Here is a 27,528-nt window from a genome sequence, read left to right as displayed (position 1 = left end):
CTATACTGTATGAATGCATTTTAACTTCCCATTTGCTCTTGTTGGAAACATAACTCACAAATATGTTTTTTACTTAAAAGATTTTTTACTAAACAGCAGCCAGTAGTGTTTTTTTAGGAACTATTTTTAGTGGCTAACGTTGCACTTTAGTGAATATTTTTATAGCAACAGAACGGTGTATAAGGAATTAGCTTAAAATATGCTCTAGAACCAATGTGCTTTGTAATCTGTGTGGCTCATTTGTTCATTTTTAACAGTTCTCGGTCAGTATAAATACACTACACAGGCTTTGGTCTTTTCATGGGATTTTATGTCAACAAGAAAAATGCTCGCTACCACACAGTAGTATTACTGTCATCTGGCATGTCAGTCCTGTCTGTCAAAAGTAGTGCCTAAGTGGAAGGGGGACCCAAACGTGTCACTAACACTCGGGCATTACAGACAGCTAAATGCGCTAATGGCCTAGCTAATGCAGTGGTATTCACCAGCGGGTTGACCACGTACACACTTCATGCATATACACAAGCAGACTATATGCATGAAGTGATCCCTCACTCACTCTCACCCCTTCTGTCATTCAGTCAAAGCGCAGGTACACGGATATTCACTCAGACATTAACACTCAAAAAGGAAAACGGTCAAAAGCACCCACATAGGGCATGTCCTCTCAGCAATTCTGTCACTCACAAAAAACAGTATAAGGTGGGACATTAAGAGGTGAGTGAGTCTGCAGCATTTTGTCAAATAGTTATTCAGGCTTCTTCTGTAGTCGTCTTTTATGTTCTGAAAGATTTAAAGGAGAGAGAGAGAGGAGCTGCCCACTTACAGTATGTGAAGCTGGAGCTGTGTACCTGCTGTTTACACGCTTACTCAGATCTCACTTTGATTTGGAAACTGATTTTCAGAAAACATGAAAGCAAAAATCAAAAGACTAATGAGGAAACAAATGATTGGGACTGTAGTTACTGAAGTATTGTTTACAATGAACTTTTCTAAATGTGTGACACATCATTTTAGCGTCGTGTTAAAGATTAAGGTTTAAGTTTACATACAGCTTTTTTTCCCCTCCCAACAAAAACAATTCAGGAACCAGAGTGATCCTAAAGCAGATGGTCTGAAATCTGTCTTTTAGTCCTGCTGCCACTGTAATGTTAGTGAACTTCAACTAGTTCAGTGGAGGAATTAATATACACAAAATCTCCCAGACTCTTCTGTGTAACTCTTTGGACACAGAAGAGTAAGGTCAAATCGTACCCTGTTGTTATGGCAGTGCAACAGCACAACTGACTGAACAGGTTTCCTGGTTTGGCTATTACATTGGAGATAACTGGTTTTTGGTGGACAGAGGTGGGGCACGTGTTATATAGCCACTATCTTTGGTGTTGCAGAATTCAAATGATGAATCTTTCCCTTACAATGTCTCTGACCCTTATCTGTTCTCTGCTTCCCCATAGGAAGCTCGTTACTGAGAGACTCTGTATTCCCTGTCATGCTTGTTAGCCCTACATTACGAGTGAAAGGAGCAGGGACAGGAAGCCTCTGCTATAACTGATACATATACCCGTGAATAAACACACACTCAAAATCACATTCAAAGCTAAGATTTATAACTTGCCCAAAATTAGGGGAAGCCTGCCACACATGCAGACGACTCAGTCGTAAGTTCTGCCATTTAACAGTTACCTGTCGCTGCTGCTGCTCTAAATACAGCTCGCTCTCGGTCAGCTTGCCTGGTTAAGTGAAGATGAAGAGAACTTCCCTGCCAGGTACTGCAGATCAAGACTTGACATCTATGTATTTGTAACAAGGTTCTACCTACATCATCTCTCTGTGGGACACTGTACACTCTCGTAGAAAGACGGTAACACTGATGCAAGGCTTTGAAAGCAGCAATTAGCACTCTTGGTGGTCCGCACTGTTTTTCTTTTTTCCCCTTCTTACCTTACCCATTCTCTTCTTTAACTTCCCCTGGGAACTGCTGTTAAGGGATACAATTAATTTTTTGACACAAATATGAAAGTGTTAATTCACCTGTGATAATTAGAGCTATTCTTACCGCATGTTGATGAATGTAAAAATGCAGTGTTTATTTATTAATTAATTTCCGCCCCGCCGTCAGAATGAGAGCTCTCATAATTGTGTGATCTTGACTTAAGAAGGAAGTCTCAAAGGAAATAGATTATAGACCTGCCCAGCAGTAATGAAACATTGTCAAAAAAAATGCTCAGAAAAGTTACAGCATCTTCACTTTGATGTTCCTTTTTTAATATCTGTCTGAAGAGCGTTTGATGGTAAGGCTTGTCTTGACGTATCGTGGCTCTCATGAATTCTGTGGAGCACAGCGGTGAGGTGTATGACTAACAGCTATAACATCTTTAGTTTTCTCCTCGAGAACATGTTACGGTATCAGTATGTTACCATTACCTCGTTAGGCGACGTAGTCGTAAAATTACACATGCTTTCACGGTGTGCAAAGTGCATAAGACTTGCAAAAGAATGCTAATTACATTAATCAAATTAATCACATCACAAAGTATTTCTACTTTTATTCTCAAATCAAGGTCCAGGCAGCCTGTGGTGCAGTGACTCTTAAGGGTCAACAGAACAGAAATGAATCCTAAAACTGCATTAAGTGCAAATACATTCCACTGATATTCTGTTAGACACACCTTGCTAGTCAGACACCATTTAACCTTCAGAACTGCTTTAATTTTATGTGGCACAGATTCAACAGGGTGCTGAAAACAATGTCATGATGGCATAACGCAGTTGCTGCAGATTTGCTGGAAGCAATCATCAGAAGATGGGTACACTGTGGTCATAAGAGGATGGACACAGTCAGCAACTATACTCAGGTAGACTTTGGCATTGCTTCCTGTTACGCGAGTAAATTTATGGAATAACAACAGTAATGTTTTGAAGTTAAATGGAACTTTCATCATGTTCAAATGTTAATTAAGAAGTTTATTGATATTTCACTTATTTGAAATGAAAGTAATTATGAAATACTATGTTCTGTTGTATTGTCAATTTGTGGTTGGCTAAAAATATATTATTAGTATGAGAGGTAGGGGTGTATAAGCTGCCTACGCCCTTTCTGCCTGAAATAAATCAACTGAATGTCGCAGTAGAAATCTTGACGCATCACACCAGGTAAGATTTGTCTGTTGTCCAACTTTGGTGAGTTGTAGCCTCAGTTTCCTGTTCATAGCTGACAGCTGAGTGGCACCCAGTGTGGTCCTCTGCTGCTGTAGGCCTTCTGGTTAGACGTGTTGGGCATTCAGAGATGCTCTTCTGCATATTTTCGTTGTAATAAGTGGTTTTTTTGACTTACTGTTGTCTTCCTATAAGCTTGAAGCAGTCTGGGTATTCTCCTCTTACCCTCCGACATTAACGAGGCATTTTTACTCACAGAACTGCAGGTCACTCACATTTTCTCTTTTCTCACTACTCTCTGATGGTTGTAGAGCAGCAGTCTCCAACCTTTTTTGCGCCACGGACCGGTTTATGCCCGACAATATTTTCACGGATCGGCCTTTAATGTGTCGCGGATAAATACAACAAAATAAAACTAGTACCGGTACTGAAAAAAAAAGAAGATTTATTCATAACACACGTGAAAAGACCCAGGAAAACCGAGTTAACGATCAAAACGATAACAAAATAACGCTGAAAACCGATAAAACCCCTGAAAACCATACATTTCACACCTGAGCCTCAATTCTCGCGGCCCGGTACCAAACGACTCACGGACCGGTACCGGTCCGAGGCCCGGGGTTGGCTTTGTAGCTGGTTAACTGGTGAGAAGGACAAAACATTCAGTCCACATCAGTGAGCGACACTGAGCCTTAACCTGCTGAATCAGTGTTGGGATTATGAGGTGGCTCCTGGAAATGTTTCTCCCTCACAAGGTTTGGTGTTCTGTTGCTATGTTTAGATTATTTTATTGAAAAAAAAAAAAAATCATCATAAGTTGTCACTTGTGGTCACTCATGACCCGAATCTTCAACGGCAACGTGGCAAAAGTGTTTTATTTTGGTTTTCTCTCTTCATCAAATCAGTTTCCTGTGGCAGCAATTTCCTTTGGTATTGCTTCTGGATTTTATTACTGATCCTCCTTCAAAACGTCGTTTTTTCTACACAGTTGACAGCTGTTAAGTTGATGCATCAAGTGTTCAACCAAAATAGCTCATCCTACAGCATCAGATGACACTGATTAAGATTTTGTAAGCAAAACAGCACAAAATCACTCACTTTACAGTTTGATACACATGAGCTTCAAGTTGAAAGTAGTTTGCAAACGCGGAAAAGATTTTGACTGAAGGAAAATCACAGATGTAGCTTAAAACCTTAATGATGGCTGAAATTCCACGTCGCCTTCTCAGTTTCAGGGTCACGAGATTTCCATTCGGCTGCGACTTTTGGGGACACGTCAACAGATGAGCTGTTTTAGTAGCATCCCTGCTTTTTCTGCTAAGAGAAATGGCAGTGAATGTAATGCCTGCATGACCTCACAAACTGAGCTAATCAATGTGTTGACCTAGCCCAGCTATGAGCAGGAACATCACAGTCTGGCTACTACCAGACCATAAGATTGCAGATCCAAGGGGTTAATCTATGCTTTGAGGGAGGAGTGGAAATCCATATAATTACTGGATTGTATGCTATAGCTAAAGCATGTCACACTGTGCTACTTTATTTATCCAAGTAAAAAAAAAAAAGAAAAAGAAATCTCACCGAGATTAAAAGTCTCTCCTTCAAGAGAGACCTGACTAACTGGATAAAGGATACTTTATCTGGCTGGCTGCTGGATAAAGAAAATGAATCTCCTCAACATATCAGCCCACATCGCTGTTTCCCACTTGATATACGGTCATATTCACACAAAAAGAACACGGCATTTTTTTTTCTTGATCACATAATTTGGGCCTACAATTTGGGCCCACAAAAGGCTGGGAGAAAAACATACGCGGTAACTTATCACCCTCAACAAAGGGTGATCTTAAGCATTTTTGGCTCAGTCAGTCAAGACAATCACTGTCCAGCCGGGCCCGTCCCGCTCCATCTTGCCTGGCAGACACATAAAGGCAGCCATCTTAAATCACGTCTCACGGCGCACATCTAATGACTACTGAGCCCCTGCATATTTCAACATTAATTCATTAGAGGCGGGGATTGGGGGGGAGGGAGGGAGGAGGGGGTGGAATCAGCAGCAGCAGGGAGAATCCTCGGCGCACTCTGATTAAGGCCGTTATGTTTTATAGAAGCCATTTTTCAATGCCTCCTCTGACAGCACTTGAGGTTATTAAATTGTGGGCTTCAACGAAGGAGTGAGAGAGGGAAGGAGTAAGTGGGAAGGAGAAGGAGGAGAGCGAGAGAGATCATGGGAGGAAGAAAAGGGGGAAAGACAGATGGAGGCTGGAGAGAGAGAGAAAGAACGATTAACAATAGCACGGAGACAGGTTGCCAGGTCTCCTTCGGCTGCTGATAAAGTGAACTTCTCGTGATTTGTTTGTGTGTTACCTGTGGTTTCTGGGGTTATCTATATCTCATAGCGACTAGATTACCGAGTGTGTGTTGTACTGTACATAGAACGTGGCTATTTTCTCTCTGTCAGATGTGATAAAGGGATTGGATGAAGATAAGCTACATATGGAGGAAGCTGTTATGTCCACTGAATGACCTTGAAACAGTTCTCAGTGGAGTCTATGATAGGTTTACATACTTTAGTGTTTTTTGCTTGGAGTCAATAATGTAGATGTACATACACTCACCTTATCAGTTATATTTAGCAGGTGCTGGGTTGGACTCTGCCTTCAGAAGTGCTTTGATTCTTTGTGGCATAGATTCGACAAGGTACCTGAAATATTCCTCAGAGATTTTGGTCCATGTTGACATGATAGCATCACCCAGTTGATACAGATTCCTTGGATGAAAATCCATGATATGAATCCCCCGTTTCACCACATCGCAAAGGTGCTCCATTGGATTGAGGTCTGGTAACCGTGGAGACCATTTGAGTACCGGGAACTCATTGACATGTTTATGGAACCAGTTTGAGATCATTTGTGCCAGTGATGTGTTATCCAGCCATCAGAAGATCGGTATAAAAAAGCATGGTCATGGTCAGCAACAATATTCAACCAGGCCATGGCATTTAAACAATGCTTGGTTGTTTCAAAGAAGCCCAAAGAGTGCCATGAAAACACCCCCACATGTCACAAAAGCAGCAGCTCCATGCTTGCTCGTTCTTTACACCAAGTTCTGACGCTGAAAGTCACAGCGGAAACAGACTCATTGAACCAGGCGATATTTTTCAAATCTTCTGTTGTCCAGTTTCGGTGAACCCATGCAAATTGTTTCCAATTCTTGGCAGATGTGAGTCTGCTGCTGAAGCCCATATGGATCGAAGTGTTGTACATTCATAGACGCTTTTCTGCATACTGTGGTTGTAACAGGTAGTTATTTGAGATACTGTTGTCTTCCTATCAGCTGAAAGCAGTCAGACCATTCTCCTCTGACCTCAAACAAAGAATTTCCACCCAGACCATTCTCAATCATGCCATGCTCAGAGTACTTATTTCCTTATTCTAAGCAGGTTGCCTTGACCGTGTTTACATAACTAAATGCATTGAGGTGCTGCCATGTGATTGGCTAAGTAGATATCTGTGTTAACAAACAGCTGAAAGACAGTGATATACATGACAGTGGGTACACCATTTCTGGAGAAGAACAATCTAAGGAGCTAGTCATTTGTTTTACACGTCACATTTTAGCTAACAGAATTTGTTCCGCCGCCCAAAGTTTAAGATAATCAAGGAAGGCTGTAGGTGAAAATACTGCTGTGGGAAAACTGACAAACAAATGGTGCTTTTATTTAATTACCCCAAAAAACACCATAGCAAAACAAAGAAACAATGGAGCAATAGAATATTATCTCTGTTAGATTTCTACATTCAAGCTAGCAAAGACTTTTTTTGTGCGACCTCTTCTTCCCACACGCCCTCCCCTCGCTCAAATTAATAGGCAGTTGCAGTTCCTCATCAGCCAGTATCTCCTTCAGTTTTTCCAAATAGCTGCTCAGTGCCAGGGTTGTCAAGAAATTGAGTCATCACATCCTGGCAGCTGCTGCTTTCCTCTCGCACACTCGCTTATACAAAGGACATGTATGAATGTATTACATAAGCACTGATATAAAACAAGATGTACAGGGACATAAAGTACGCCATTTTTATAGTATGATAAACAAATAGTCCTTTCTGGATGTTAGCAGTTTATTTTTAGTGATAATGGAACAGTGTTGTAGAAACACAGACCCAGAGACAAAGCACATCATTAGACACAAAGTCTAATGAAGACATAGGCATCTGCTCAGAAGAGCCCACAAAGTTCCCCCTGAAAATTAAACAAGTAGCTTATGACTCACTCTATCATTTATGCCCTTCAAACGTTGAAAGTTAAGGTAAATTTGATGTGAATTCTCGATTAAAATGTCTCTAAATCCTCTTCAAACTACCGCCACACATCAATGCAATGGCATTTATTTGTGCTCTGCTCACTCTTAACTTACCAGACAATAATAATCCTTTTTTCTCCCTTTTTCTTGTAAAAAACAATGTATTGGACAGTTGAGAAAGATTATTGTTCATATATTAAAAGAAAAATCCCCCAATTCAATTCACTCAGTCTTTGTGCACATAGTGTTCTGTGAGTACAGAAGCACAAACAGCAAGTGTGCTTGTTTAAATCTTTATTGTCCCTGTGCGCATTATTGTACAACTCTGGGACTGTGCAGTAAAAAGACAGTCTTATCTGCGGTACTCTATGCAGTCACTCTCATAAGTAGAGGCGTATAAACGCTTACAATGACACACATACGCACAGCGGCACCATGTTACAGTACTATGTCCTTATCCCTGCTTTATCCCTGTCATCTGTGACAGTTAAACAATGTATCTGCTTGGGGCCCACCAGCAAGGATATAAATGGTTTCATTCCCAAAACACAGGGCTGTGAATTGTAAAGGGAGCAAATGGTCCAATATGATCTCGAAATGAAAGTGCACTCACTCAGAAGCGTTTCATTACACCGCTAAAATCGAACTCAACAACTCCATCACTTCTAATTCTTAAAAAATAGTATCACTGTAAAATAAATGGGCTAGTGTTCCATTACTATAGCACTTAATCTGAAATCTTATTATGAAATCTGGCTAGAAAGCAGGGTGACACTTAAAGTTGGTCTTTTTTTGATTTCGATCCCTGTAAATGAGGACAGTGTAGTAAGAGAGATGGACATGAGTTTAGTGAGAAGGCTGAAGAGGATGAGGACAGTCAGGAAGGTAGGAAGTGTTATATGGTGCAATTAGAGGGAAGACGATTAAAGACGCGGCGTGAAGAAGCGGACAGAGATTATATTCAGATTTCTGCCTTCTCATAAAATAGATGCATTGCGAGCCGATTTTATAAAATTAAAAAAAACAGTGAAAATAAACACAGACAGAGCTGTATACTGTACATCAGCGTCCAGTAAAGCGCAAAAGATTAAAAACTCATCAAAAACAGTGGGCTGGAAAGTGAGGAGGCTGAGGGAAGAATGAATGAGACCACCTAATGAGATTGAATGTTTGTACAGCTGGGAGGCAGAGAGGATAGCGAGAGTAGAAGAGAGGGGGGGAAATAAAAGGCAATACAGAGTGTCAGGGAAAGAAAAAGGCTCTTACAGGCTAAATGACGCCTGATTCCCTGGATATTTGGGCTCCCTCTGGGGAACATAGAGTTGTTGCCTGGCACTGACAATTTGAGAGGCTTCAGAAGGAAACAAAAAAAGACACTGAATAAGGTAGATGAACATACAGGCTTTTCTCTGTGCAGACTGAGTGACAGCCCTAAAAACCATCATTTAAACACGATCCCATAAAATCACCATTTTCAGTTTGCAGGCTGCTGATGCAGAAAGCAAACTGTTGCAGTCCTGAAATATATTAAATTCGCAAATATTCACATGGAAAAAAAAAAAAGTTTCTCAACACAGAGAAATATCGGTCCAACTCAAAAACCAACGCCGGGCACCCAAAAGCAGCAGAACAGGCAAAAATTGTTGGACAGGACCAATTTGAACACATGTAAGCTTTTAATAAATGACAATGCCAGATTTTCAACGGAGATAGCCAAAATTTATAAAGGACAGAATTTCAAATCTATCTTCAGTTTGGTGTTTGCCAGAAAGCCTGGTTGGAAATCTGCCTGTCACAATCCTGCTGGAATTGTCATCTGAAGTAAGAAAACAAATAAAAAAACCAATATGTACTACCTACTGTGCAGATTTTACTTTAGATTTCAGCAAATGAAAAGATGGAACGTGAAACTGGAGCTCTTTTTTTCTTCTTCTTCTTTTTTTTTTTTTTTCCACAAAAGCCACAAACATCTAACATCTTCAAGTGATGTATTTCCAAGACACATTGGTGGCGATGAGGATCAAAAGAAAGAGTCGAACCGAGTGACATACACGTGCGGCATAATAAAAATTCATTGAATCTACTCCACAGGCCGAAATGGATGGTGGCAGCGAGGCCATATTGCATCTGTGCAGATGGGGTCAGGGGTCATGTAAAGTTGTTTGAGAAGGCACTGCGCTTTCATGCATCATGTAGCAGATAAAGATTTTGGGGGCTGAGAGCGAGCCAGTGGAGGGTGGGGCCGGCTCACTGCAAACAACAGCAAACACTCTGCTTCCCTGAATTCACTACCAGCCTGTGTTTATGCTCAGGTTTCCAAACAGTAATTTGAGAGTTTGATAGATTTCATTTTTTAAAATAGGAATTTTTGTTATTTTATCACAATTGTGAGAATCTCATATGCAGCATTAACTCGCCCGCTTGTGAAAAGAGCTTTAGCAAACAAGGCGGAACCCCAAATCTTCTGCATTAGGATTGCAGTCAAATCATGTTCTATAATTTAATCAGCCTTTTTTAAAACGATATGATATAATATTATATTTTATTTTAGACATGGTAGCACTATAGCTCTATTTAAATCCAGTGTTTGCCTTGCAGTCACTTGGCTATCCTGGACCAAACTGAAATATCTATTTAAAGTGCTTCATATGAAAGTAGTGTATGGACATATGTCCAAGACTTGTTGAGGTCCTGGGTATCATTCACCTGTCTCTCCTCTCATGGATGGACTCCAGCTTCACTGTTTTCTTCAGCTCTGTAGTCTCTGTGAGCTCAGCAGTGGTACACAACCCAGCTGTCTGTGTGCAGGTTCTGGTTGTAGGTGCTGTACGGGGATCCTCCAGCTGTAGCCTGAGATGGGGAAGCTGAGTTCTATCCACGGGAAGAACCTGAGATAAGATAGAGAAACGAGTTAGCCACTTGTTTTAGCTAGTGGATCAGTCGTTCTTCACAAGTACAAAAAAAATAACAACCGTATTTCTATTTGATGGTTTCCCTGGGCATTCACGGTGCCCAAGGAATGAACCCCATTCGGTACATTTATGTTCCCCAAATGACTTCAGTAATTACAGTGAAAGCATTAATCACATTTTCACTTTGGTTTTTTTGTACATATTGTCAAAATTAAGTACTTTCCCTCCAGTCTCTTAAGCCTTGACAGTAACAAAGATATATACAGTAAAATAAATACTATAACTGCTGAATAAAAAGCATATTGCTGTTCCAGACAAAGCTCCACTGATGCTTTGATGCAAGGTTTCTGAAAGGCTTGAATATAGAAATACAAAAAATGGTAGCAGTTTATATGTTGACCAATTAAAGGACACAAATAATGTTTAATTAAAATATAACTTACATATACCAGTAATATATCAATATATATTTATATTTTGACTGAAGCTGTTCAGGGTATCTGTGAAAGAAAAACTATGCCACTGCTTTTTACTATTTTGAGAATGAAGCCTACTGCATTTACGCAGGAAAGGAGTGAGACAGAGAACCACTGGCATCTCAAGCTGCAAAGCCATTCGTTTGACTTCCTCACTTTTTTATTCAAATGGCCCTGACCTATTTGTTGTTTGATGCCAGCCCTTATTTCATATGATCAACCAACAAGCCGAGAGCGATTGTTCCAGCACAAATGGCATGGACTTGACATGGGCCCAAAAGCGTTCATATACCTCTCTGGCCTGAGGCCACAGTTTGTCATAACACAGGGAATTATGTATTATGCCTGCGCCTGGTGATGACATCACAATAGCAGGATGAAATATAAGCTCTGATATGGCCAGCTGATTGTGGAGAGCTGCGAGGGCTTTCATTAAAAACAGCATATCGCTCATAAAAAGATTAGAGCTGGACAGCTGTTTCCTGATAGTATGAGACTTCTGTAGTGGCTTCATCATAAGCAGGCACACCTGAAAAATATAAAATGCTCCAACGCTGTATGCACTATGTTGTTCTGCTGTGCAAACAAACAGCAGCATAGACTAAGTAAGACGGAACATTTTTGAAATATCAATTATACTTTTAAGAAACATTTACCAGCACTGTCATGCTTGAAAATTACAGTATTAAATACACAGAGTTCTGTCATTTAATTAGGATGTAAAATATAATCAGTGGCAAATGCAAACTACATTTATGTAAGTACTGAATGCCAAATTTATGTTCTATATGCATTTAGTCTTATATATCTAGGGGCCAATATTAAACCTTTTATTGTTTAATATTGTTTTGACAAGACTTAGAATACAAAAAAAGACTATCATATGCATTTCACTGAATATAAATATGATAATTATGTCATGTTATGAAAAAATTAAAGTTTCTCATTCCATAATGGCTAAACATTATAGTTCATATCTATATGAAATACTGAAAAGGGCTTAAGTTGACACATATTAGTTAAACTTTGGTATCATCACTGTCATTTAAATGTATCCACTTGGTCAATTATATCATAATTAAACTGGCCGTGTGATGGACAGTGGTCTGTCTACAGTGTGCCCGCCTCTCACACTGTGACAGCTGGTCATCGACACATCCACCCAGCACCCAGAGGTGGGTAAGTGGTTGACTCTTATATACTTAGAATGTTTCCTTAAAGCGACCCAAAACACACATAAATAAAAATATTGACGCTGCCCTATGTTGCAAGGTTGCCCACCACTGCTTTTAATAGACAGAGTGTTTAGCAATAACCCATTTTTATGTTTTGTGTTCTGAGTGCCAGCTAATATTAATGAATATTGATCACTATAGATCTCTGAAGCATTACTTGAGGATTAATCATCCCGTTATCAAAGTCAGACAGGCTGTTTATGCATTCTGAATAGATCAGTGGTACCAAATTTGATAGTGAAACTTATTATAAGGGATTTTTGGGGGGCTAGAATTCCTGAGCTAAGATAAAGGTCAAATTTGACCCAGAATATTTCCCACTATTATTTATATTTAGCCAGAAGCTAAATATGAAAAGAAAAGAGAAGAAAAGAGACAGACGAATGTTTGTCCCATACTTGCTTTTAACGTGGTTCTCTTTTTGCCACTGCTTAATTCTGTACAACCTCCACGGTGAGCAGTACATAATAGAACAAATATGTTATGTGGCAATGCAGCAGACAAACAAGAGGAAAACAGCGAACGCTGATTGTTTAAGAATAAGGGAGGTGTACAGGTGCCATTTCTAATTTGGTGGGAGAAGTCGTAGGAGGACGGCCTTGAGGAGCACAAAGCAGCTGGAATCAGCCTCATAAACTCACACTACATCAAAGGCTTTTCTGCTTGCTTCATCAAAGGTGTCTTCGTTGCTTGGCTCTCACTGTCTGCGAGCACACTGAGTGTGTCACTCTTGGTATGAGTTTCAGGAAATCTTGGCATGAAAGAAAAATTTACTCTTGCATCTTAGAAAAATGATATTCCTCTAACACAACAATGTTTACATAAGGAAATGAAAAATGAAAGAAGGCAGTCACATACTCATCCACGCTCCTGTGTTTTATTTTTCTTATGGATAAAGAAGAAATATCTCTGACTTTGTCAGGGGGAATGCAGTGGAATATGACATTTAAACATGAACGTGAGCAGTCAGTTCAGTCTCTGACAAGTGTGTTAGACATGAATGTAAATCACCTTCACATACGTTTTCCTTGTGCATGCAATAACAGGGTAACAAAAAGTACGCAGTGCGATAACAACATCGCAGACACCACCTCAGATGAGCGCCGGTGGAGGTAAAGTACATTCTTTTACATTCTGGAGACAAAAATAAATCAGCTGGTTTCATCACAATGATCAAAACACTGTCCAGTTTAAAGTATGTCACAGTCAGCCTGCATTTTGAGTGGCTAAAGCACAACAGACATCTCAACCAAATATATTATATGCAAGCTTTGTTTCACCATTTTCACACTCTGGATAATGTCAGAACAATCAGCCATTGTCTGAAATTAACCTTTGTAACATACTGCAAACCATAGGGAGTAGTCTGGTTCAGTCATACTGCTGAAAATAATCAGTTTTGTGTAGATATGTGCAGAGCATGCAAGAGGCAGGACATCTATTTCAATTAATTCTAACCAACATGCTAGAATTGATCACCTTGTAAATATGCTGTACTGTATGTACGATTTTTCAGAGTGAGCTCTATCTCGTGATAATTTCTTATCCCAAGTGTGTACACAACAAAACTACTGCACAATGAAGGTGTTAATAGATGCATAAACTTCCTGTTTTTAGGTAAACATTGACTATTAACACTTCAATCAGCATTTGTAACCTTTTTGTCCTAGCAGGTTTGGGCATCAAACAACCACAATTACAAAGATAAACTGAGAAAATGCGGCGGAAGAGAAGAATAAATTGCCTGTGCAGATAGTAGGAGACTGACCAAAACTGAGAACAATGATAAGGCATACAAAGTCAGAAGCGAGAGATGTGGCCATTACAGGTGTGCTCATCAGTGAGGGTAGCACATGTCGAATAGAGAAAAGAAAGTTCCCTCTGGAAGACAATGGCTTTGGACAGGCACACAATAGCTTCATTAGAGGGTTCACATTATCAGGTCATGGGAGATAAAGGGGAAATATCAGAGCAGACACATTCGAATGATGCCCGCCGCCAAAGCCTGCCAACTTGGCGCGTGTGAGCCTCAGCTGTGACGAAGGCTGATTTTTTTGTTTGTAATTTGATGCTCCTGAAGTTGGCAGTGATGGGGAAATGGTCAAATGAGTAGAGTGTGAAGGGGGAAAAAGGGGAGCGGATTAATGGTTACTCTATGGCGTTGTTACATTCCATCGTAATACCATCCTCCTTCATTGTCCTTTTATCAACTTCCTCTCACAGCCCTGATGGAAGGTTACAGGTTGTAAACAGCATAGCTGAAAACAGACCGGTTTGCGAAGGGGACAAAAGTTGCATTAACAAAACCAATTCCCCAGAACAAACAACCTTTTTTTTATGTAATTTAGGGGAAATTTTATCTCTCTGATGAGTCCAAGTGCCATTTTTTACCCATAAGCGACAAAAAAAGACAAACAGCGAAGGATTACCAGCTGTCAGTGCCTTCGAAAAATAATTAGACCAGGTGGAAACCCGCAAACATCACCATTAGCAGCCAACGTGAACCTTTTCTGTATTTGCACTAACCGCTAGCTATCGATCCCACAGATCAATCACTGCTGCTGGTGACCAGGCTCTTTGTCAGACTTGTTCACCAGTATCAAGGGAGCTGTCATACAACGCTTACAATCAATTAACAAAATAAGCCTCTTGACCCCCAGGAAGCGCTCCGCGAGCAGTGTGAAGGAAAGCAATCTGACCCCTGCGGAGGAGGTGAGAGAGGAAACATCTCCAAAGATTGTCGCTTTTATTTTGTAGAAACCTGCGAGGGAGTAAAAAGAGTGGAAACGTGAAAGAGTGTGAAAAGATTTCCTGGCTCGGCTGCAAAAGAGTAGGTACGCAAAGCATGTCACCTCAAAATATATCGCCGTTATCTCTTACAGATCACTTCTCAAGGGAAAGATTTTACTACCTCGTAAACAATTTGCAGCAACTCTACTTTGTCTTCTATTAGTATGATATGTTAAGTGCAACCTATGGGCATCATGACCAATGATGGACAACTCTCAGCCAGTTTTTGTGCATTAGTAGCTCAGCAATGCTACCACTTTAGCCCTTTCAGCACTTACTAATCAAAGGACAAAAAGACACTTTAGTAGTGAAATTCTTAAGATTGCTTTGGACTGATTTGTATGTCTAACCCAGGAACATTAAATCAAGCAAGGCTAGCGTATTAATGTTACTGCTACATTGCACTGGAAATTTAGTTTGCCAGGTTCTGAAGGTGACACCGTTAAGCAGATAAAACACCCCAACTGTGAATTCAGGCCAGTGGAGATACATCAGTGAAGTGTCCCCTAAACTCTGCCCAAGAATATCCCTAATTCCCCAGCTCACCTGCATTTCCACATTCTGACTTTTTCTCTTACGGGTTTTCGCTTCTTCTATATACTATATATGTCTGCATACAGTATCCTTCAGAGCACGCACACACACTCACACACTGCCTTTCCCTTGAGCAGGAAACAGCCTACAAGGTTGCAGCCCCTCCATGGATGTGCCCATGTCATGGACAAAACGTATTCTAATTTCAGCCAAGTTCGCTGTCACCTGTGTGGTGGTAATAAATCTTGTCTGGTGACAAAAATAGATGCCCATTTTAAGTAGAAATTGACATTAAACAAAATCAGCAGATGAAGAAAGAATACCTTTTCTAAAAAAGAATAGTGTGAGATGTTGAAAATTAGAATTAAGCAAATCAGGATCACAAGAAAAGGTGTGCCACAAGTCGTTAAGGAGGCAATAGTGCCTTTTAGGTTTGATGATTTTAACAGTGCCAGAGGTGGTTGGAGGTGGCAGGAATTTGCACAAAGTCTCTGCGCCAATGCCCTTAGAAAATCAGGCTCAATAAAAATAAACCGAGGCACGAGCGGTCTCCTGTGAAGTAACGGTCCTGAGATTGTCGGCAAAGTTTGACACATTACTTTCCAAACCGGTAATCTGCGATCCAGCAGGTCACGCCGCAGCTCTAAATCAGCTTTCACCTCAAACTGAGATCACACCAAAAGTCTCAACTCTGCAACATTTCTTTGTTTGAAGCTTTGTTATCATTCATGTGTATCCTTATTGGAGGTCATGTGCAACGGATAGCAGCGTTTTAGTGTGATAACAATACATAAATGGAGTCTGACAGTCCCATCTTCAAACTTTGCGAGAAACACTCCATGCAAATGAGCCTTTAGCAGGAGTGATGTGTTATTTCAACTCTAAGTTTTCAAGACAAATCTAGTTCTTGTTTTACACCACGTTTCACTTGGATAAAAAAAAATGTGTTTAGCAGATATTCCTAGTTTGTTTCATCATCAAAGACTCCTTGTTGGGCTTTCTTCTTACCTCTTACCATTTCTACTGGACTTGCAACTATTCATCATTCACTCATTATACTGTATTTTATTCTGTATCATCTGTAATTTTTGCCATCTGTGGTCTGAGCCCAATCCCAAATTTTTACAGCTGGTACAAATATAAAACTTAATATAAACAATTTGTCCGTTAAAAGGAAATCCTGGAAGGAAACCGCTCCTTTATTGATTTATTTATTATTTATGATTATACCTCAGTGGTCCTAACAGTTGAGTTGCCAGATTGTATGACACATTTATATACATGTGGAGGAAATTCTGAACTTATTCAAGGCCAACATGTTATCTCAGTCCTTTGGCTTCTTTTAATTGATCTTCAACTGACATGTTATGTTGTCTCGTTTATAGTTTCTGATAACGATCTGATAGTGAAGTTCTTATTTCAGGCTTTTCATGGAATTGATTTTTATACGTTTGAAATGATGCCTTTACATTTTTACCTTATGTGCAGATGAGTTTCCAGCAAACATGTTTGTCTCGTCCCGGTGTCGCTTTGAACTCCAAAGCCATCTTTTTGCCCTTTTACTAACAGCGAGACACAGGTCCTCTCGCGTTGACTGAGTTATTACACCGCGAGCTACTTAGGAGGCGTGTGTGAAACAGCTACAAGTCAGTCTTAAGTGAAACCCCTCGAATGGTTCAATCAGTCGAGTTTATCATTCAGACAGCCTAATGCAGCAAGCCTTTCGCCATTTACTGTATTTGTCATCTATGATATTCATCTGGTTATAAATGGAGCTGTCATGATAATGCTATGAAGGATCACGCTAACCCCCATTTACCAATCTCTTCGTCAAATCCCAAAGGGTGGAGCTTTGATTACTTCAGCAATTAGCGATGTCAGCCTCCTCTATGAATTAAGTATTCAGGTTTGTGTTTTCAAACCAATTAGCCTACTCTCTTGCTATGACTTGTTGATTAATTATAGATATTTAGTTAGGAAAGGAGACATTAATTATTAATCAAAATTGAATTATGTGGCATAATTAACCACAAAACTTTTCTTTTTTTTCCCCCACCCATCTCCATATGCTTTTATTTATATAATCTCAGACTGTTTGTGACGCGTGACAAAACTGAAAAGGCTATGTGACCTTGGCTTATGTGAAAAGGCGCTGAAAGCATTAACAAGGTGCTAATAGCTTTTGTGGGAGTGTTTGCTGTACTGTCAGCAAGTTGGTGTAAGTGCTCAGCGTTAACGCTCACTTTCAAATCCAAAATCAATGGGCTCTTAGAAACCTGTTGTACTGATGCACTGGAAGACTCTATTCATCACCCGTTTATGGCTACATGCTATGAAGTGAGGTAATGGCATTTATGGGTATTTACAGGTGACATGTTGAGTCCTTAAATGTTATTTATTGTGTCTGTCACTCTGCTGCTATTGTAGCCCGTGTCCTTGCGCAGATGATATAACAGATATCTGCTCATATTGAAGTAAAGGTGTAATTTATTGCAAGGTCATCAGGGTCACTGCTGTGCTTTACTAGCAAACAACAGAATGTATCACAACCTTTTGTTGGAACAACAGGGCAGAGTTACTTCACCATGTAATTAGCACTGACTGACAGGCTATTAAATATGAAGTTTGTGACTGAAATGCTGTGAAATATTGATGTTGACCTGTTTGTTGCCGGGCAGATCTGCTGTTGTTGTCTTCATCACGCAATACCGGGAATGACCGACTCTGAACAAAGGGCTCCTTCGGTTGGTGAAACGTGACCTGCAAGTCTTTGTCAAATCTGATGCCGTATGGAAAGGTACGGCAGCCAGCTGGTAAAACAAGTGTGAAACAAGGCTTCCACATTTCTTTTGCATCTGCGAAAAATAACTGCACCGGTAACTGCACTTTTAGCAGATTTCCAACTTTGTGATTGATGTAGTTGGTGTAGTTCCACACCATCAGCATAACGCTGTAAGGAGAACATAAGGAAGAAAGACTGTGGCATTAGTTGCAGTTTTGCTCAATTTCTGTGTGTATTGATGCATTTCATAGCACATTTCAGTAACCAAAGAGACTGTGATGAGATAAGGAGATTACTGCACTTATCATAATCACCACTGAACGCCTCTGAATTTGCATGAACATACAGTTTATTGCTTTGGGATAAGGCTTACAATAGCAGCAGCATATTTGTTCATAACCACAGGTAAATCTGAATGACAGCTGTAAAATGTAGCAGTTAATGGAATGCTAAATTCACTCACAATGCCTCAGGAAATGCAGATTCACCAAGCTTCTTTAGTTAATAAATTAAACGGATATCTGATAAGGCTTAGAGCACATGCACAAAAAACAACATTAAAGCACCTACATTCATATGGACCATAATGGAACAAGGTGATCGCTAATATGGATGTACTACATTTACATACACACACAGTCCTGTGATAGACTGTTGGCCTGTACAGGGTGGAGAACTTGAGACCCTGAATTGGATAAGCAGATGAAAATGGATGGATGGACATACTCAAGATAACCTACAGAAATGGAGAAGAAAGGTTATTTAAGTGATTTTGATTGTGACGTGGCTGTTTGGGACAGACAGAGTGGTCTGAGTATTTCCCAAACTGCTGATCTACTGGGATTTTCTCTCATAACCATCTCAAGGATTTACAGAGGTTGCTGTGTAAAGTTCCTACTGGAACATTCAGGAGTTGGAAACAGAATTTGGCATAAACAACATGAAAACTAACTCCATCATGACTTGCATCAATGGCTCAAGTTGCTGCTGGTGGTGTAATGGTGTGGCTGTTGTTCCTACCTCTAGTTGCTGACCATGTCCATCCTGCTCATGACCACAGTGTGCCCATCTTATGATGGTTGATCCCAGCAGAATAACACACTATGTCACAAAGCTCATTAAGAGGAGACCTTTAGTGCACCTTTATGTTCAGTCCTGCTCAGCCAATCTGCAGCTGTGATGCTACCAAAACCTCAGCTCATTTATGAATGTGTGATAAAAAATTAAAGCAGTTTCTGTGTATATAAACTTCGTAGAAAAAGTGAGAAGTTGTAACAGTGCCTCTTGTAATAAATCTTAAACTGTTGGAAAGCCTGTTTATTTCCCCCTAAATGGTTCCACATTAGAAAGGAAAACGCATTTGTAGGTTGAGTAGGCAGTCAGAGTTGAATAAGGGCGTGGCAGAAGCGGCTTGTTTTTGAGGACTACTTTATTTTGAACCCACCATGGTTCTCAATGAACACAGAAAAATATCAAAGCTGAATGTTTTGGAGGTTTTATTGTTTTAGTTTTAGGTATTTGGGGATAGTGTTGCAGGGACAGTACTGTGCAAATTTGAGGCAACTTAACAAAAACAATATATACCCATTTCAATTATTTATTTTTACCAGTGAAACCAATATAACATCTCCACATTCACAAATATACATTTCTGACATACAAAAACAAAACAAAAACAAATCAACGACCAATATAGCCACCTTTCTTTGCAAGGACACTCAAAAGCCTGCCATCCATGGATTCTGTCAGTGTTTTGATCTGTTCACCATCAACATTGCGTGCAGCAGCAACCACAGCCTCCCAGACACTGTTCAGAGAGGTGTACTGTTTTCCCTCCTTGTAAATCTCACATTTGATGATGGACCACAGGTTCTCAATGGGGTTCAGATCAGGTGAACAAGGTGGCCATGTCATTAGTTTTTCTTCTTTTATACCCTTTCTTGCCAGCCACGCTGTGGAGTACTTGGACGCGTGTGATGGAGCATTGTCCTGCATGAAAATCATGTTTTTCTTGAAGGATGCAGACTTCTTCCTGTACCACTGCTTGAAGAAGGTGTCTTCCAGAAACTGGCAGTAGGACTGGGAGTTGAGCTTGACTCCATCCTCAACCCGAAAAGGCCCCACAAGCTCATCTTTGATGATACCAGCCCAAACCAGTACTCCACCTCCACCTTGCTGGCGTCTGAGTCGGACTGGAGCTCTCTGCCCTTTACCAATCCAGCCACGGGCCCATCCATCTGGCCCATCAAGACTCACTCTCATTTCATCAGTCCATAAAACCTTAGAAAAACCAGTCTTGAGATATTTCTTGGCCCAGTCTTGACGTTTCAGCTTGTGTGTCTTGTTCAGTGGTGGTCGTCTTTCAGCCTTTCTTACCTTGGCCATGTCTCTGAGTATTGCACACCTTGTGCTGTTGGGCACTCCAGTGATGTTGCAGCTCTGAAATATGGCCAAACTGGTGGCAAGTGGCATCATGGCAGCTGCACGCTTGACTTTTCTCAGTTCATGGGCAGTTATTTTGCGCCTTGGTTTTTCCACACGCTTCTTGCGACCCTGTTGACTATTTTGAATGAAACGCTTGATTGTTCGATGATCACGCTTCAGAAGCTTTGCAATTTTGAGACTGCTGGCATCCCTCTGCAAGATATCTCACTGTTTTTGACTTTTCTGAGCCTGTCAAGTCCTTCTTTTGACCCATTTTGCCAAAGGAAAGGAAGTTGCCTAATAATTATGCACACCTGATATAGGGTGTTGATGTCATTAGACCACACCCCTTCTCATTACAGAGATGCACATCACCTAATATGCTTAATTGGTAGTAGGCTTTCGAGCCTATACAGCTTGGAGTAAGACAACATGCATGAAGAGGATGATGTGGACAAAATACTCATTTGCCTAATAATTCTGCACTCCTTGTATATGGGCTGGAGCAATGAAAACCTTGACAAATCTGGTCTGGAACTGAAAACTATCGTCCAAGATGACAATGCTCGCCACACAGAGTCTGGTTTCACAGAGACTATCTGCAAAACTTCAACATCGCTGAACATTGTGGGATCAGTTTGCCAGATGACCCACACATCCACATTGGCTGACTTCCCATATGGAAAAGAAATAGTAAAAACTTATATGTGATTACTCATGAAAGTGGCCACTTTCATGAGTAAATCATATAAGGCTTACATGATTTACTCATGAAAGTGGCCACTTTCTCATTACTTTCATACATTGTTTTAGTAAGTATCCAAAACATACAAGTTTCATTATATAATTTTTCAAGGGATCTTATATCTGTTTTCACTCTTATATGCTTTTCATACAAGTTTCACACAAGACAGATACAAATTTTATAAGATTTATATATATCTTTTCCATATGGGTTGTGACGAATACTGTTTGAAGAATAGGATTCCATCCCACAACAGTCTACGGCCAAGATGGTGACAAACATGAGGAGAAGGTGCTCTCTCTCCATATGTGTGTGTCTGTGTTGTCAGGCTAGATTACATTGAAATTAAAACTTTTTTTTTTTTACTATATGACATCAGACAGCTAAATTAACTGACTAGAATCGCCTCCATTACTGCAAATCTTGGTAATGAAAGATATTGCATTTATCCATTCATATCTTTCTGTTTTTTATGCATAAAGTAGCTACAAATCACCCACGCTGCCATACTCCCATAAAGCACAATATTTCCTGAAAAGACCAAGTTTTGTCTTTGAAACTGTCTGAGATAGATATACCCTCTCTGTAATGAAAATGTTCGGTCAAGCCAATTAAAGCCAAGCCATTTTGTCTTTGTGTCTTCCCTTCCTCCACAATTAATTAAACATGGTCATAAAAGGAATATTCTCGTGGTCTGAATAGCTGAAACAGGCCTCCAGTGGTCATGCACTAAGGTTGAATTACTATGTTGTCAATGGGCCTATTATGTGAGAATAAGGTTTGAGCTTGTTCCCTTTTGCAAATGTCTTTGTGCGATAAAATTATGAATGCTGCATGAAAATGACTGACTCCAGTGAATGTTACAAGATGTGGATATGAATAGTACTGAAACCTTTTCAGTGTTTTCCCATTTTAATAATCGGATCTTGCTTCACATTCTAACAGAGATGTGCCTTTTTTCTCCGTCTCATTCATTAATCACATATTTCTGTTTAACTTTTTGTTCTTTTATTCTGTTGTATTTTGTTGTTACTGGACTGTGCAGGTAATGTGGGATAGCATATTATAGTTTACTTTTTTAATTGCCACAAGAAAAGGAGGTTAAAATACAAAAATTTATCTCCCACGTCAAATAACAGCATTTAACTAATACCATTATTTCTAGATTATTTACGCTGAAACTACATTACAATATTCTGAATGTGCCAATAAAATAGGATGAGCTTTGTTATAAACTACATGACAGAACATAGCCCTGTAAAGTATTATTGTGATATATCACTTAAACTACTCTGAATGTGAGCAATCTTATCAAAAACTCCTAAAGATGCACAATTAAGTGGTACTGTGTGCGTGTGTAAATCCAATATTTGGGATCTACAACAAAACTAGATGGAAACTCTGAACTTTTTAGGTGCCACCTATTTAGTATAGCTCATTGTTTAACACTATGACATGGGTTTAACTAATGGCAAGCCCACATGAGATTTCAGGATACCCGAGTAATGCATTTTTCATGATTGAGGATATAAGAAGTGTCCTTGAATGTGGATGTGTCACACTAAGGGCTGAGTTAGTCATCCCGCCCAATGAGCCAGAGCATCTACTGATGGATCGGTGATATTTTTGGCTTTTGTCACAAAGTCTGTCTTTTGAAATTGTACCCATCTTTAATTTAAACATCTGACACAACTCATATAACCTACAGTGGTACTTAGTTATAACAGTAATAGCATAATGCCTTGAAATGAAGTAGAAACATTAAAAAAAAGAGCATTCATCTTATGCAGGAACCCGAGTCCCATTGTTAAGCTTTTGATGCCTTTTGCATTTCTAGATAGAGCAGTGCAGACGCTAACTTATCACCTTTTAATTTTAATAATAAGCATCAGGTGCCCTACGTGGACAGCAGTGCAGACCTCCTAGTTTCACCACAGGGCTACTTATTATTATTAACATCATTTGTCTCGATCTCTTGCTGGTTCAACAGACACTGTGAGGATGACATGTTAATAAATGACCCTGGGTACCTCTTTGGCATAGGTCTGTTCCTCACCTGCCCCTTCAGCCTCATCAGCGATACACATGCGCACGTGCATAGACAGTAGACTCACAAACATTCAATCCCCAACGGGAAGAGGAGGTGGTGATTTGTTTTCCTGAAGGTCCCTACTCTGTCTATTGTTGTTTGTAGTGAAGGGGACAAATTCAATTCATTCTTATGACAAGAACGTTGTGATACACAAGGATAAAGAGAAGGAAGGGGGGTAAAGGTAGGAAGATGTGACTGTCCAGGTGGAAACAAAAAAAAGAAAATGGGGAAAAACACAAATATTTCCAGCAAAACAAAGTAGAGCACAATAGTTGAGCAGTTGTACTTGTGAGATGTGATGTGAAAAAATGGTGCATCTGCTTTTTTTCTGCCTTTCTGATTTAAACTTTCAACAATCAATACCACCATTTAGATTAAACTTGATTGTCAACCTCTCCCGCAATTTCTAGCAATCGAGCATAGACTTTACTGCTACGACTGACTTCAAAGCACAGAAATCTAAATTTGCCCTGACAATTGTTAAATGTGATACTTATATAGAACCTTTTCTAATCTAATTGAATAGTTTCTACTACAAACTTAAATATTTTCACGAGATTAATTTCTTGTTATTGCTTTTGTCTACAATCTTGCCTCAAAAGGCAGCAGTTGCTTTCAAAGTAATGTTTATATCTGTAGCTAGCACTAGCTAGCTCTGCCAACTGCTAACTAAGCTCTCAATACCTCAAAAAGTCGAATCTGTTCATCCGGACGTAGCGTTTTCAATGGGAGAAACGTTTTGTCACTCATCCAAGTCCCCTCACAGCTATTGTTCATTCAGTGGGCTGGTTTCAGTTATTGTGCAACTGTATTGTTTATAAGGTTGGGGAAACCTGCAGTCCGCTGAGGCTGTAGAAGTGACTTGGATGAGTGACGAAACATTTCTCCCATTGAAAATGCTGTGACCAGATGAACAGAATCAACCTCTTAGGATTTACTTACCTGGACAATTGAGCATGCATCAAGACATAAGCTCTCAAGAATTTGAATGTTTCTGAATACGTTGTTTTACACCACAGGCAGCGGACATATTTTAAAACCATTAAATAGTTGGGGAAACATTCACTTTGTCTGAATAAAGTTAAAACAAAACAAAAAATAGAGCATCAAATTTTCAGTTGTACTTAAAGTAGATGTAAACTCTCAGGGTGGGTTTTGGATTGCGCAGCTTGAAGTTTCCTGGACTAGTCTGGATGAGTAATCTTACATTAAAAGACAGATATACAACAAAATATTAAAGGGCTGCCATGGCAGAAAGTAAAAAACTTGGCCCTTGAAGTGGCTCATCATTCACTGTTTAGACTTTGGATTTAATACATGTTCACTAAGAAGGAAACACATGTACTTATACAGACATCTGAAAACACATCACAAACTGCAATACAATGATTGCATGAAGGCCAGGAAAAACAGTGCAGTGGTTGCTAAGCTGAATCATCCAACAACAACTTAGATATCCATAAAAACAAGCCTGTACAGCTGCTCACTGTATGCATGCAGTTCACAAAGACGCACTGAAGTCGCCAACACAATTGTATTCCACTTGGCCAAAGATAAATATAAAATAAACACATTGAGTAATGAAGGCCTGAAGAAACACACTGGACAAAAGATCTGGTCTACCCTTTTTATCTAAAGTGACAAAACCTGAGCTGTACACAAGACATTGCAGGGGAAAGGTAGGGGGTGATTCAGTACTTGGCTAAAGTTTTCATCACATCCATCATGCAGGTACAATGAATAATGTGAAAGACTTTATATTTAGCTGAAAAAACATATTTTTCTGCAAGTGAATTTTAATTAACAGAAATGAAGCACATTGCAAAGGTGAAAGCAGTCCCCTGTGAATTAAATTTTGTGTCACATTTTGGTGCAACTTTTCAATTAAAAATCTTTTCAGATTTTCCTAAATTAATTTATTAAGGAGCACCTATTTTATTTCTCTACAAATATTTGTGCATTAGTGGGAATGGTTCACAACACAGATATGAATCCAGTGTTACGTATACGTAAAAGTGGGCCGACAACATTTTATCAGTACAACGAAAAAAATAATCGTGACAAAAAATTTTGATCTCGATACTGATTGAATTTTGGCCATGCAGCACTGTAAATGATGATGATTAAGCTGTATGCTCGTTTATATCATGTAAGTTGCCAAACCGAAGCAGTGTGGGCAGCTAATCTCTGCGCAGACACACTAGTTCGATGCTGAATTAGCTGATCTAACTTCAGCTTTCTGCAAAGACACTATAAAGAGCAAAACCTTAAAAACACACAAGATGAAATAACAGATCGCAAACTCTTCAGTTGTGAATAATGGAGAGTTGTTGTCTTTGGTGGACATGATAGTTGTTTCAAATGGTCTGTGATTGGAAAGAGGTGCTGGAGAACAAATGTGCATGCACCATCTACAGAGTGCAAGAATGTAAAAACTAACCTAGTAAAAACACAAAGCAGTGTCACTAAAATCATTTCACATTTTACTGCTTTCATGTTGGTTAGTTAAGAAAATAACTTTACTGTCATCAAACTTATTTCACACATCAGCATTGTGATGAATATACAATAATTAGACTGGGAAAAAGCACCTCACATCCCATCCCGCCCCCCAGTAAATAGATTAACAAATAAGTTATTAATTCTTTTTAAAAAAACTGATTTTGAAAGCCAAGTGTTGGCAGGTGTGGAAGTCTTTCAAGTCGTACCTATGAGAAAACTCTTCCGATGCTTCCTTGTGAACTGTTACATTAATAACCCTGCACTCGTATTCAAATGTTCTGTCGAGACCTAAAGAAAGATTGAGTGCCTTTGCCATTGTGAGGCTAAGATTGAAGACATGTCCCACTGACATTGTTAAAAGTTTATGAAAATATATGAATCCTCAAATGTCACTGGCTGCTAGAGCTCCCAACTTCTACATAGTTTTAGTACAGAATCAGTCTTTTAATCAAAATGATGGAATACTAGTGGGGTGGATTCAGGGATGTGAATAAAACAAGTAGTCGAGGGTCGATGTAGAGTGTGTGCCTGTTTCTCTTGATAGCGGTGCGGGTCAAACAATAGATCTTACTACACACACACACACAATACAAAGAGATGTCTGATTCTGCTCGTGGCTTATGTGCATATGTAGGGACCAGATTTTCAAATTAGCATGATATGGTTCTGACAGAGTGTCAACCCTCTGTCAAATAAAGACATATGGTGTCACATCTGCATGCAAAGCCTTGCATATGCTGCACACATCACATCCCTTTAACCTGTGAGCATAAACATGAGGGTAACTAAATGGTAACGTCTACGGCGTTTGCATTCACAGTGAGTAAACACTTTGAATTCCTATTATTCAGCAAATCTCATCGTAAAGGATTAAAATGAAAAATAAGGATTTAGGAGGTTTATCTAATTATTTAAAAAGATAAATTCCTATTAGTTATCAGCTCTGTGTTCTGACTTTTATAACGGATGCAGGCTTATCGAACTTTTGTGATAAATCCAGGTACAACCTAAGGGTGGGAAAACAAATTGTACCATTTATACATAAATTATTTTTAAGGGCCATTGATTTAATAAAGTCCCACAAGCTGCTTTAGATACAGTAAGTTTAAATCTGCAGGATTACACCCTTTGTTTAAACGCTTTTGAGGTAAATGGCTAAGCTAAACTCTGTATCTTGTGTCTCACTGAGCGAACACACATTCTCTCCCTATAATAAGCAAAACACAGGAGAGCCTTTACCCACAGGATCCAAAGGAGTCTGGTGCCAACCATCACCGGAGAGCCCAAAAGTTCGCCTGCTCTTTCCAAGCCTGAAGGGTGAGCTGCTTTGGCAGCACAAGGGCAACCTGCACAATATTGGGCAGGTGGTTTTAATGTTGATTAGCATAAGTACACAATTGCATTGGGATGAAGTTTATGTTGTGTGTTGTATCCCAATGAGATCATATTCGAGCTTCACTGAGTTTTACAGATTTTTGATGGGGATATAGTGAGGAATGTAGCTTTAAGGCATCTTATTTTTAAATCCTATGACTTGCTGATGATACAACTAAAATAGTGAGGTTGTTTACACTAAGCAT

At 39.6% G+C, this 27,528-nt stretch overlaps 1 protein-coding gene across 2 annotated transcripts in view; it reads right to left on the bottom strand.

Annotated features, from left to right (window-relative positions):
* The window catches only part of LOC120726763 (teashirt homolog 1-like), a 138,132-nt gene that overhangs the window by 64,346 nt on the left and 46,258 nt on the right, over positions 1 to 27,528 (bottom strand). The window contains exon 2 of one of the 2 annotated variants that reach the window (XM_040020674.1): positions 10,163 to 10,344. In XM_040020674.1, the coding sequence (XP_039876608.1) occupies positions 10,163 to 10,344 (182 nt within the window). Of the gene's footprint in view, positions 1 to 10,162; positions 10,345 to 27,528 lie in introns of those variants that run through there. The other variant, XM_040020677.1, reaches the window with a different exon arrangement.

This window comes from Simochromis diagramma, unplaced genomic scaffold (assembly GCF_900408965.1).
Source record: "Simochromis diagramma unplaced genomic scaffold, fSimDia1.1 OVJJ01000753.1, whole genome shotgun sequence".
Taxonomy (NCBI): Eukaryota; Metazoa; Chordata; class Actinopteri; order Cichliformes; family Cichlidae; genus Simochromis; species Simochromis diagramma.
Note: the sequence above shows the minus strand (reverse complement) of the source record. Positions and strands in the feature narration are given on the sequence as shown.